This window comes from Hippoglossus hippoglossus, chromosome 24 (assembly GCF_009819705.1).
Source record: "Hippoglossus hippoglossus isolate fHipHip1 chromosome 24, fHipHip1.pri, whole genome shotgun sequence".
NCBI classification, from domain to species: Eukaryota; Metazoa; Chordata; class Actinopteri; order Pleuronectiformes; family Pleuronectidae; genus Hippoglossus; species Hippoglossus hippoglossus.
The window spans coordinates 17,687,657-17,701,361 of NC_047174.1; the positions used below are offsets into that span (position 1 = coordinate 17,687,657).

A 13,705-nucleotide genomic window follows, 5' to 3' on the forward strand; every position below is an offset into this window, starting at 1 on the left:
TTTCTTTCCCATTTTTCAAAGATTTCATGCCTTTTGCTATACATACATGACGTGGCTTTTACATAACGTGACGCTCACTGCAGCAGCTTCGGGAAGCCGCTGGCCATAAACACCTTAATTCTAAGAAGGGCGTCATCTGATGAAAGACAAGGTTCCTGACGATTCAACACTTTACTGTCTAATTCTGCAATAGCAGGAAATTCTTCTTTTAACCTTTATTTCTCATTATTTTACAGATTTAAATCCAAACAAGAAGGTTTATCAGCCATTTTTATAACTTGTAATTTGCTATATGACTGTATGAGCTTGTTGTCAAACAACAGATGCCCCTCACTGACATGTGGTACAGTATGAATACTCCAACTTCCTTCCAGCTGCCTGATTAGCTGAGAGACATTCACTCTCCCTCAATGACCGCCCTGTAAGAACAGTCAGTGTCCTCGTCAGACGTTATTGACAGGTCTGCAATCAGCCTCATCTGCTCACAGGGGGCCACTCTATCACATGCGACCAGCTAAGATCTGCCTGCCAGAGGTCAGCCTCAGACCGGTATCTGTTGGGCCTGCTGACCTTGAGTGTGTTTGGTTTTTGACTGCAACACAGATTCCTATCGGACTTTGACGGACACAGATAATGCTGTTTACCCCACAGAGAAACAGCAGCCAGTTTAGCCTTCCACTGAATAATAAGGGTATTTTATAGAGATAAATTGATAAAGCTTTTTTTCACAGGCTAATGCTGCCTGCTGCTGCAAACCAGGTTGATGAAAGTAGTTGAAGTGAACCAAAACAGTCATGTCGTGGGTTGTACAATGAAAACAATGAGCGGAAAGATGCTAAAAAGGTCTGCACAGCTGAGGGGAACTGCAGCACCAGGTGATTATGATCAACACCTTACATTTCACACTTCGATCCATCGACTGCATAAAAATATAATTTATTACAGCTTGAGGGCTGAAAACCAAATATTAAATAAAAAAAGCAATAAAATGTTGAGAAAAACAATGATGCATTGTTTTTCAAATGCACTATTTCTGTATAGACAAATGGCGTGAACAGCATGCTCTTCAGCAAGGCTGCAGGGCTGGACTTGTACTTATTTGTATTATTAACATGTTATTGTGATTTTTAATTGAAGTTTCCTACATTTGGAGCAAAACAAATTTCTCGTTTCACTTCAGCTCTTCGTTTCAATTTGTCACGCTATTCAGAGACAGCATTCTTTACAAAAAGTGCCTCACTGCCTAATTTAAAGCCTGTTCCGTAATCAGCTTCACAAACCCAAAAGACACTGAATAGCAATCATTTAAATTAGCTGGGACAAATATCGAGCTGATATTTTTTGTTGTTTGTTTTTATAGAAATCAGTCGGCAGACAAAAGCTTCTGTACACCATTTGGCACCACTGCTCGTAATGAATCACATCCGGACCTTCCTTAAACCAGTATCACGCCAGTGAGCTTTTGTAAGTGGATCACAAACACATTCGTACCCTCACAGAAATTTTCCATTGTAATCAATCTACTGGGATATATTTCCGGCCTTGAAGACACTCTTCACTTTTGGTTTTAGTGGTTTGCAGAAGCAGTTTAGGATTTACTCAAGTACTCAAAGAATCAGGTTTACTGCCTTTTCAAGTACTGCTGCCCAATAGTTCCTTATCCCTTTCTCCTCATACACTGCAGCCCTCTGCAGTATATTTTGCCATTGTCTGATACCTTAGATGACTTCTGGGATGAAGACATATTTGCCTCATTACCTTGACCGTACTATTCCCCGAATGCAATGTGCAAGATAATTCTTCACAATTGACACAGTGTATGCCATCTGCCCGGTTCAGCTTGATTTCATGTTACAGAAAAGCATGCAGTGTGCTTCCAGGTCCACAGTTTCTCTCTTTCCACAGAATTTGGTTTTGTTTCTGTTTGATGTTACCGAGGTGTGAGGAGTGAGGTGCGATCACAGCCGTCGCCTGCCCACTTTCAATCTGTGGACTTGTGTATTATCACCCTTAGCACTTTCACCAACTTTTCCTTGTGTCCTTACTTTAACAGACTGCTTTGCTCCTCTCTCACTGTCTTTGAGATAAGGGCTGCAGGAGAGGAACTTAGAATTGCTATTGCTATAATGGACTACCACACTGTGTGTTTAGAATGTACCTACAGACGTAGCAAGCATAGGTTCTGGCAACTAACTCGTGTTTAATACCAAATAGTTGGGACCATGAGCATGTTGCACTGTCCAGACTGAAGGACTGGATGACCGACCAGTGGGGCTGCGCTCTACTCTGGCCAGCTTAGCTGCTATTGGTTGGGAGTGACGGGTGTCCACTCCTCAGGGGACATATCAAGCTCCCCTGCACCTGTAGAGGCACCTCACATTTGGAGAACACCTCTTCTTAACCAATAACTGACCCACTGATATGCACTGCTAAAATAACAAACTACTCAGACGTTTGTCACATGATCAGGATTCTCCCTGACTTCAATGCACTCTATCTCCTCCCTTTCTCTTTCCCTCTCCCTTTCCCGCTCTCTCTCCCTCTCCCGCTCTTTCCGCTTGGCCCGTTTCTTTTTCTTGTGTCTCTTTTTGGATGGTGGGAAGAAGGTCAGGAAGACCGGCAGGATGACGAAGCAGTGCAGCACAGTGCAGCCTGCAGTGAGGAGGGAGCACTTGAACAGTGTGTAGGTCAGATTGGAAGGCACAAACACCAGGGGCATGATCCCGATCACGAAGCAGGATGTGTTCTGCAGGATGGCAGCCCCGTGCTCCTCCAGTGCCAACTTGATGCACTGCGTCCTAGTGTGCTCGTTGGCCAGCACAAAGGTGTACAGGTGTGGTACACAGTGATCCATGGCGAAGTTGAGGGTATAAATAAGGCACAGGATTGAGATGCTGTCCATGCCAACGTTCCAAAGGGTCATCAAACCCAAGACGCCCAGTTCCACAGACGTTACTGTGAGGATGAGCCAGAAGTTCCCTAAGGGGTTGATGACCAGGAAGAAAGTGAGGATGAGGATGGTGAGCACACTGAAGCCTGAGGTCAGGATGGGGGAGATGACAGAAGAGCTGTAGCGGTCCATGAACACAAATGTTGGATTGAAGGCAATGAACTTAATGCTGTTGATAAGCATCAATGGACGGAGCTTTTCCAGGAGCTCCACCACTTCCTCACGCTTCTTCTCAGTTGTCCGCGCCACCAGGTACATCCGTGAGGCGATTATATCATACTCGTCAGTCTCACGATTCTTTGAGAATATGATGTCCTCAGTGAAGTGCTGGTACTCCGGGCTGCGCAGGAAGGAGCCTTTAAGGATGGTGATGAAGTCGCCCTTAGTTGACGCACTCACATTCACCACCCGCAGGTAGTGGAAAAAGTTGTCCATCCAGGAGATCTTGTTGAAGCCGTGACTAAGAGTCTTCAGGTGCTCCTGCACCGTGGAGTTCCAATACTCAATGGGCTCGTAAATATAAAACCCGATCACAGGGCTGTAGTTGCTAAAGTATTTCTGCTGGGTTAGAGCATACGAGACACTCGGAGAGTTACTTGCCAGCAGGTTAACAACATTTGATCCATCGCTAATTTGTAAACATCCCATGAATGAGAAAGAGGCGTAGATGAGATAGAGAATGACCACAAAGGGTTTTACATAAGTATTGGTTATCCACTCTGTGTAGTGCTCTCGCAGGAAGTGCTGGATGAAGTGATTCTGGTAGGGTACACTGTCGTGGTGCGTGGACAGGTCATGGCCGTCACTCATCATAGTTTTAAACCATGTGGGCTGGCGGTCCAGATACTCCACTGAGGGGATTTTACAACAGAAAACACTGTGGTAGCGGTTCTGCTCCAGCTGTCCAGCGAACACCAGGCAGGAGCCATAGAACGAGAAGACGTAGAAGTAGTTGACGAGTATGGCTACGCACATGCTCTGACAGAAAATTTTCACAGACTCGATGTTGGTAAAAGGGCTCGCTCCCATGCCAAAGGTGATGATGTAGAGTGAGCTTGTCATGGTGTAGCACACCATCACATCAGCAAAAGCGTCCGCCACGCGTTCCTTGAAGGGGAGGTTCTCCCTCGTTCTCCTCCAGCCTGCTAGCAGCTCGAACACTCCTTTGGTTCCATGGCCTGGAAGAAGCAAGAGAGAGGTGTGTTAACATTTTGTACGTTAGAAAACGGCCCAGTTTGTATGTTGTGAGAGTTTTCATGAAGAGAATATGGCCAATGTTACTGCATAAGGAATCAGACACACTGCTGATGTTGAGATTGTCTGTGGCCTTAAATGTATGTTTTGTCATAGAAGTTGAACCAGTAAGGATTTGTGCTTCATGATTATAAAGAATTATTTCAAACAGCCTGGTTTCGAGGAGTCAGTGTAAGACAACAGACAATTAATGCATTTCAAAGGAGGAATCGAAACTCTCCTGGTTACATTTGAGGTCATAGTTGAGGTCATAGAATAGATATTAAATAAATAATAGAGATAGTTGGATTGCTTTAAACATCTGTGCATGAAATGCATCTGGTAAAGGTAGATGCCGAAGTGAAGAGGTAAACTCTGACTCCTAAGGTGAATTTCAGTATAAAACACCCGACTACTGACCTTTAAGACTAATTAAACCAAAGGTGCTTCCAGACATGCACTGAACTCTGAACATTATCTCTTGAACCATCTAGATAATGTCTGAGTGAGCCCATGTGAGAATAAATTAGGAGATTCTCCTGAGGGCTCACAGTGACACACATTGGAAGAGAAACGGAGAAAAACTAAAATAACACAAATATATCAGCACAAACAACAGCAACACACATAAAAGACACCAAAGAAGATGTCAATTCAAACAAAAACAACTTGATCGTTGCAGTGGAATGTTAATGTTACATCCTGCCTCCAGCACGCTGCAGAAACCCCCACAGAAAGTATGAACCACATTGTGCCGACTCACAATGCTCAAGCGTAATTATCCTGCTCGCACTGCCGAGGTGACAGTGGTGACAATATGCTTTTTCCGAACCCTGTGGAGCAGTAATTCGGTGAGAGCAACTTTGCGTCCCAGGCGGATGTGGTCAGAATGTGAAGCTGTGAAGCCTGGCTGGTTTCAACAGACCAGTAACGTTCAACTCATACAGGCCGGTGCAGCTGTGTTTTTCCTCCTTTGAAGTCTAGCATTGAATATTACTTACTTTAAAATTCTGTTACATGTGCCAGTACCAGTGAGAAAAAGTTGGCAAAGATAAATTAGACTGAATAAATGATCGATTCTGGGAGGAGTTCTGCAGCGGTGGTGCTGTCTTTGGCCCCCATGGAGTTGTGTTTTGGCCCAAACTGCAACAACTCATTTTATTTTAAATACACTCTTGACTCATGCCTGTGTCAGACTTCCTCTGCAGAGCCACTGCAGCCAGGGCTCATGGGTTTCTGTATGAAAAATTTAAACAGATAGGATTGTATCACTGCCAGGGAGGGTGAACATCATGAAAGGAGAAGAAAAAAGGATTTGCAGTGGGGCAAAGTAATTCTCGAACCAGTGGCTCTTCAGGGGTCCAACTTTATTAATAATAATAATAATAATAATAATAATAACAAGGTGGTCACACAAAAGTCCATGGCTAAAAGCCAAATCACAACATAACAAGGTCAAGACCTTAAGTGTATAAGTTACATTTGATTTTTATATATTTTAGGGTATTTTGAATGAACCAGGTGGTATCACAGTGTCAGCAGACGCAGCAAACATGTAAGGACATCCTTTAATTCCAAAGTACTGGCTGCTAACTGGCTGCTAAACAATTTGAGTGTGACAAGAATGATTAACATACATTTGAAGAGGAGGGTGGGGGTGGTGGTCGGGGAGACTGTCTTATAAATTTCTGAACACTACAATTAATTGAATGTTCCTCCACTACGTAAATATTTCAGTGAGAGTGAAAGATGGATTGGGCACTCGTTTCTCTGTGGACATCAGCTTTAAAATATTCCTTTCAGTTAGAGCACTGTAGGTGGACAGGGAAGTAAGGGGGGGATTGACAGTATTATAAATTTCCCTTTGTTTGACAGAGAGGGGGAAAAAAGTTAATTAACTATAAAGGATTAGGCCAGTGTAATGAGTCGGCTAGATGGCTCTTCCTGCTTTTAGTTTTATTAAGCTGTTCTGCAAGTCAATTAGTTAGTGTCAGTTGGTTTAGAGGGTGTGGACTCAGAGGGAATCCACACCAGCATTACACCAGGGGCGTATGCGTGTGTTTCCCTTCACTAGTTACCAAATAGGATGCTAGGAAGCATGTTATTTTCCAGACATGATTGGAAGAGCTCACAGATTCATTAGAGTGATTGATTGCTGGCAGGCGGAGGTGGATAATGGCAATGAGCCCATCTGGTAAAGTGTCCCTGGTTCTTATCTCCGAAGAAGGATTCTGACAGATGTGTGCATTTGTATACGTGTGTGTGCGTACATGCTGGATCCAAGCCAGGGATGCCACAGTAACCCTAACCCAGTTATAACATTTAATTCCAGATGACGATATCTTTAATTGGCCTCAATTTAAGATACCTTAAATACAGTTTAAAGTTGTCTGAATGGTGCTGTAGATATCATGAACTTGAATTATGACTAGTAGATATCTTAATCTGGAATATCATCATAATAAAGTGGCAGATGTCTATAATACACACAAAAACAGCATTGTATAAGTTAGCATTTGTCTTTATATCCGATTAATAATCGAATAAGTAATTGACAGATTAATTTATTATCAAAATAATCATTACTGCTATTGATATTGAGATACTGCTGCAATATTATCTGATGTTTTCTTCTCTCACGTTTCAGTTTCTGTCAAAAATACTGAAGCTAAATCAAAATCCGGCACTTACATCCACACTGTTTCGCTCTTGTAACTAACACTGTAGGATACACACAAACTAAGAGATTGATTTACAAACAGGTGTTTAAAATGTCATCCAGAGGACAAAGGAAGGAGGAAAGCCTGAACGGTGCAGGAGCCTTAATGGGTAAGAGAGTCAAACGGTGGGATGGAGAGCAGCACGTGGCTGGGAGCACGACTGAAGCTCAATGCTAATCATCTTTGGGAAAAAAAACGACAGTTCTCTCAATGTCTGAATGCTGATAGATGCAAAACGGAACGTCTTACAGAGGCCTCTGTAACACAGCAACTGAGGCTGAGCAAGAGACTGCTGCATTCCCACCAGCCTCGATTATTGCTGTGATAAAACTAAACCAGTGTCCCACACACACAGCGTGACTACCATCTTAGAACTTTATAGCCACAACAATGAGTCTGCAGGGGAGACCAGACTCTCATTTGCTGTAGCACTCGTCTTCTTCACCCACACACAAACACATGCATATAGAGAGCAAATGAACAAGGCTGCCTCGTTTCACCTCCCTTTATTTCCTCTGACACTGCAGGTTTTGACAGCTGCAGTGAAGTAAGTCAATATCTGTGAACAGCTATGTGCAATGAATGGAGAATATTTGGACAATAACAGCTGGCTACAGTAAAGTAAATATGAATTTGCACTCTTCAAGCTCCCTAGTTAGGCTCTTTCCTGTTGCTATGGAGGACAATGAAGTGATGCCTGCAGTATTTTCTTGCTTGTTTTTATTAGGAATTTACAATTTTAAACAAAACCTCTGATCATTGAGTTGTACTTGTGACTTTAGTTCTCTCAAACACAGTGGACAACATGTCCTCGGCTTTGTGTGCAGCCTTCTCTAATGTCGCTTTGTTTTGTGTCGTCCCACAAGGATCAGTTGTCGGTTCCCTGTTATTCTCTATCTGCATGCTGCGCCTCTCAGACTGTCATTGTAATGTAAATGATATACAACCAATTTATTGCTAAGCTCCACTGTGAAACAGCAAATGTCAAATCATGGAGGCAATGAGTCTTTCAACTAAAGTCCACGCAGACTGAAACAAGCTACATTTTTAATTATTGATAGATTATTAAGATTAAGAGTTGGGCGGTTAGCTTTAGCCTGGATTTGCATCACATAGCCTAATCTTAAATATGTCTTAAAAATATACATATTTAAGACCCTTTGGCAGGTTTTCATTGTCAAATTCAGTGATGTTAAAATGTCTGCAACTGATTCCAACCAACTTTTTTTATTTATGTTACCCAAACTGACTGTGAAAAAAATCTATTGACACGTTTGCCATTCCAAAATTACTATGTACTTTAAATGGTAAAGCCGCTGATGTTACATTTGTGGACATTATACTGACTGTGCTTGATTGGACGGACTCAAGAGACAAAGCAACAATAACTAAAGGGGAAGGATTTAGTGACATGGTTCAGTCCTCTGTTGTCCACTTACATAGCTGAAGTGCTGAAGGTCCATTTGAATGACTCTAAACCCAAAATCCCTATAATTACTCCTTCCCCTGGTATCTGCAGTGTTAATATAAATACAGTCTAATGCCTGGGTGCTCTGTGTAAATGAAAAGGATAGGTGTTATCTCTTTTTATTCTGAGCTGAAATGTGATGCCCAGGTCACTGAAGTCTTATTTTATTTAACTGAGCATATCAGTGAAATCACATTGTGTGTGTTTCTATCTCCATTAGGCTCCATGTGCTTAATTTGAGCCTCAGCAGGCACTTAGACTTAAGACCTCCGTATTTCTGAAATCCTGGATACACTGGCTTTATTCTGGTATTTCTCAAACCATGAAAACAGGTATAGCTGGTGATAACCTCTGCCAATCTATCTACAACATTGATGAACCGAATCACCTGATCCCGTACTCTTTAATGGGGGGTAGCCTGTGCTGTCTTACACAGGGATGGATAAAGACAGGGAGAAAGATGAGAAGCTGTAGCTCAGAATAGAAGGATGAAGATGCAAGAGGCCTTGTATCTCAAGCACCTGCACGATGCAGGTACAAGCCTGAATGGATTTTAGAAGGGCTGTTTGTCACTGGCTGTCCTGCAGACTATTTTCTTCCCAAAAGAGAAGCTGGGGGCTGCATATGTCCGTCCCCCCTCTCCTGGCCCACACCAAAATCCACTGAGTCATTAAACTAAACTTCTGCTATAAAACTTATGTGGACCCCTGAAATGCATCCATTGTGAGGCAAGATGTCAGGTCAACCACTCCCACCCACTGTAGATTCCTCCAATCAGGATGACGGTTAACCATTCTGGCTCATCATACGGGTAGTGATGACAAAGGAGCCAATATTGCAAGGAGGTTGCTCGTTGCACAAATTCAATAAAAACAGATGAGGGGGAATGAAAGTGAGGACGAACACTGGGGAAGCCAAAAAGCAATCTTCATGTCCTGGTCAATATTTGGTTGATAACGCTCCATATAAATCCCAGTTGTTGTATTTTTATAACAACCATATAGAACCTTTCTACAATCTAACTGAGCCGAATACTCGTATGAAACGAGTATCCGTTCACTTAATACTTCTTAATACTGCATGTGTTCATTGATTCACTGAAGTTTATTCACTAAACTTTATAAAAAACTTGTTCTGAATATTCCTCCTACCCTTGTGATCAAAAATTTGATCTGAACCTCAAGTCTAAGGCTGTTCTTTAAATAGTTTTCTAATAAACAATAAATATAGCAACTTCTGATCATCCATGTCAGGCTTAAAATACCAACTTTTGGTTTAAGCCCTGCCCATTTCCGGTTCAAGTCCGTGTACGGATACGGATACAGATCATTTAGTTGTTTGAAAAGATACAGGTACAGATACAGATAATGGTGTACTCGCTCATCCCTGGTGCTGCCTGTAGTTGCTGTCTCACTGCAGCTGTTAGCTCATACACAGTCTTTGGTGGAGGTGAGTTTAACCCTGCTGCAGGGGATTACAGACGGAAGTGATGAATACTGAAAGACCGCATCATCACCCAGACTGCAGGGTGAGATTAACAAATTTACTCTCAGTCGGAGTATCATGGACTCATTCCTCCTTTGCATCAAATTACATTAAAATATAGTTAAAACTTATTTTCTAACTACATTTCTTACTATGAGCAATGGGCTCCTACTTGAAGACATACTGCTTTGAGCCATATGAGCCTTCAACATGAAATTTCCACGTAATTTAAGTTAACCCTCGTGTTGTCCCTGGGTCAGATTGACCCAGAGTGTGTGTGTGTGTGTGTGTGCGTGCGTGCGTGCGTGCGTGCGTGCGTGCGTGCGTGCGTGCGTGCGTGCGTGCGTGCGTGCGTGCGTGTGATCGTCCGCAAGCCCTGGCCGGTGAGGGTTAGGGTTAGGGTGACCCAAGGATTGTCATGATCCAATTCTCCTGGGGTAATTGAGACCAATGGATTATCATTCTCGATTCTCCTGGGGGGTCATGACCCCCAGAGAGGGCGCTGTGGTGCTCTGTGGGGTCATTTAGATCCATACCTGATTACAATTGTAATCTAGGGGGGTACATTAGACCCACAGAGAAGCCGGTGGGCCATTCTCCGTGTGCCACCCTCCCGGACCATGACACGATGTCACGTCAGGAGCGTTTCACCAGAGAACAGGTTCTCCAACAGCTATTCTCCCAGCAACCATCCTCTGAACCCGAAGAGGACGCGAAAGAGCCAGACCGAGAAGCGGACGGACAAGGAGATGGAGAAGCAGACAGAAAAGCAGACCGAGAAGAAGACAGAGAGGACGGCGACGACGACGGTGACTACGAAGACGACGACGGCGACGAAGACTACGACCCAGTGGGTGATGCTTCTGCAGATTCGTCATCCTTGGAAGAAGAAGGACAAGACCACGGCGACACCATCACCACCACCACCACCGGACTCGTGGAAAGAGAGACCTTCCCGTCAAGAAACGGAGAAATAACATGGTCCTCGAGGGCCGCTCCTCCTCCTCCTCCTCCTCCTCCTCCTCCTCCTCCTCCTCCTCCTCTGCTGCGGCTCAAAGCGGGGGCCCCCCGGGCCCCACGATCCACGCAATGTCCCGCACCGGTGACCTAGCCTCGACGTTCCGCCTGTTCATCACGCCGACGGTAGAGAACACCATCCTGGAGATGACGAATCGGGAGGGTCGTCGAAAATATGACGACGAATGGAAAGGGATGGACAAGACCGACCTGCGCGCCTACGTAGGGCTGCTGATCTTAGCGGGCATGTACAGGTCCCGGGGCGATATTAAGGGAAGTAATATTTGTTTGTTTTCCTCTTAGTTCTTATGGTGTGTTCACACTGTTCATGGCATGTTTGGAGTTGTTAATAAAGCGTTATGAACCATCAGTAAAAGAGAGTCACACCATCATTCAGCTGGGGTTGCTACAATCCTCACACACACTCACATTCCCCCTGCAGTTCAGTGGCATCATTATCCTGCATTTTGAGCAGGAGGCTGGCAAGGTTTGAAACAGATTCTCTGGAAGTACCTCCAGGTGTGAAACAGCAAATTTACCCATTTGCATTATTAAGTCTTCTCCCTCTGCAGGAAAACATCCACAGTATGTTACTGTTGCTGCTCTGCAGTAAACTGTCTTTATGTTTTGCACATGTGCTGTTTGTGTCCTTCTGTTCATGGATTCCTCATTTCAGAAGCTTGGTTTTTATTGTTTGTAATATCTAATAAAGTTGCTTCTCTGTCTGTTGCTGAGGTGTGGTGTGCCGACTTGCTGTCGAGTTGTGTTGTTGTATTTAGGGGAATGACCTCCCTAGTTTTTACTTTGCTTTGTAACCCTAGACTCTGCTCCAAAGCCCCTGAGAACAGAGAATCAAATGCTGTTAACAGTCTAACGATCCAGGCTTTAACACAGGGGGTCATGTTTTTATGGTTTTAGCTCCAACACAGTGGAACCAACACCTCGTCAACATTAGATCAGCAGAATCAGTGACTCAATTCAAAAAAGCGCTTCATGCGTGTAGACTGCCATTTTTATAGTTTTTTTTTACATTATTATTTTAATGTTTCATGCTTGCTCTTTTATTGCATTAGGATGAGGCTTTTCTAGTATTTGCTAACTTTGAAATTATATTTTATTTTGTGAAGCACCTCTGTAACTCTGGTTTTGAACAGCACCATATAAATAAAGTTTAATATTATTATTATTATTATTATTATTATTGTATAGAATCAATTTCCCATGTTTCTTGAGAGTTAAATAAATCACTAGAGATGCTAAACTTCAATTATAAGTTAAATTAAGCGTCTGTTTCTGCTACATTGTAACATTTTGTTGCAGTTGTGATATTTTGGGTTTGGACTGAATTCTGACGAATAAACAGAAGATTCATTTACTGACAGTTTAATTGACAGTAACACTTTGAGTGTTACTGTCAATGTGCAGATGTCAGACCACACAGAGCACAGGGAACATTTCGCATTACAAAAACAAACACCACTCTGATTCAAAATGTTCCTCAGGCGATGAATATTTTACATAACCGTTGCTGAAAACCTGCAGCAATCTATGTGACTCTGAAACACCATAAGAGAAAAACATCGCTGTCACAATCTCACCTTTGATGTGACACGACTTCACTAGCAGTTTATGCAGCGAAACAAAATTACCACAACAGCCCAAAATATACAGCAACAAAGGATGAGGCACGGTTAACTAAAGTTCTCTGTCGGCCCATTTAAAATTCAAGACCTCACGACTCATTGATGCGTATTAAGTGCTGTTCAGAGGGGTCCTCTCAAAACCCTGCACCTCCTGCCGGCTGTTCCTTTAAAAATGGATTAGCCTCCACAACACCTGCTCACTGACTTTCATCAGTAACAGTGACGCTGATATTCTCCCTGGTCAATATTCACACACTGAGACAAATACCAAATCTAATGAGACGGTGACATGTAGGAGGAGGTGTGGCTTTTTCTAAATATCTTTTTAAACAATCCAAAATATATTGATTATAAAATTCATGTTAAGTGACAAACTAAAAATGTATAATTCTTAACAATACAGCACAACAGTGACTGACCACTTTTACAGCAACTCAGAAAATCGTGAAAAGGGGGAGTTTTTAGACTGTAACCAGGTCAACCAGCTACGAGATGAATTGGCCTTTAATCATTTGATTCAGAGGAAAACTAAATGTGGGAAAAAAGAAAAAATGCAAAGGTACAAGACTATAGCTACGCATCACGAATTACCCCTTTAAAACGACTTCCAGTGTGCTCCTGTAATGGAAAATGTACTTAATATCTACTTAGTTTATGCTTACAGCAGACATTTCCATCTAGGGTACAGCTCGACATAAACTTTATGCAAAGCATGTACATCCACTGTCTAGCATGTGACTCCGTTGTCTCAACATGTATTGCAGAAGTTGATCCTGAGGTCACCTGAATCAATAGTGACCTTTTGCTGTACTCCGGTTGAATTCTGTTTATCTACTCACCTGACTGCCAAACATCCTTACCACAGATATCATTATTTCCTCTCCAACACAGAAATGATGCAATCTAAAAGTCACACGTACCCTAATAACATATGAGTTTTGTCATCACTATAAATGGACAAGTGTTCTAGGTTCTAGCTTTATGTGTGGCGGCTACAGCCCCTCTATTGGTCTGTCAAGTATAATAATTTCTCTTTCAAAGCCTAAACATGAGAGCGCTGGTCCCCTGTGATGCAGATCTGAGACCAATTGGCCGCAGTGGTCTCATATCCATTGTGTCCATTACTCCCCTGTCACACATTAGTGAATAATTATACAGCTGCCTGATTAATGTCATTTAATATGTCACA

General features: G+C 42.9%; 1 protein-coding gene across 1 annotated transcript in view; it reads right to left on the bottom strand.

Annotated features, from left to right (window-relative positions):
- Positions 1-591: 591 nt before the first annotated feature.
- ptchd4 (patched domain containing 4) overlaps positions 592-13,705 on the bottom strand; it is a 33,782-nt gene continuing 20,668 nt past the window's right edge. Inside the window, exon 3 of the mRNA XM_034580545.1 lies at positions 592-4,128. Coding sequence (XP_034436436.1) covers positions 2,447-4,128 — 1,682 coding nt within the window. The 3' untranslated portion in view covers positions 592-2,446. The remainder of the gene's footprint in view (positions 4,129-13,705) is intronic.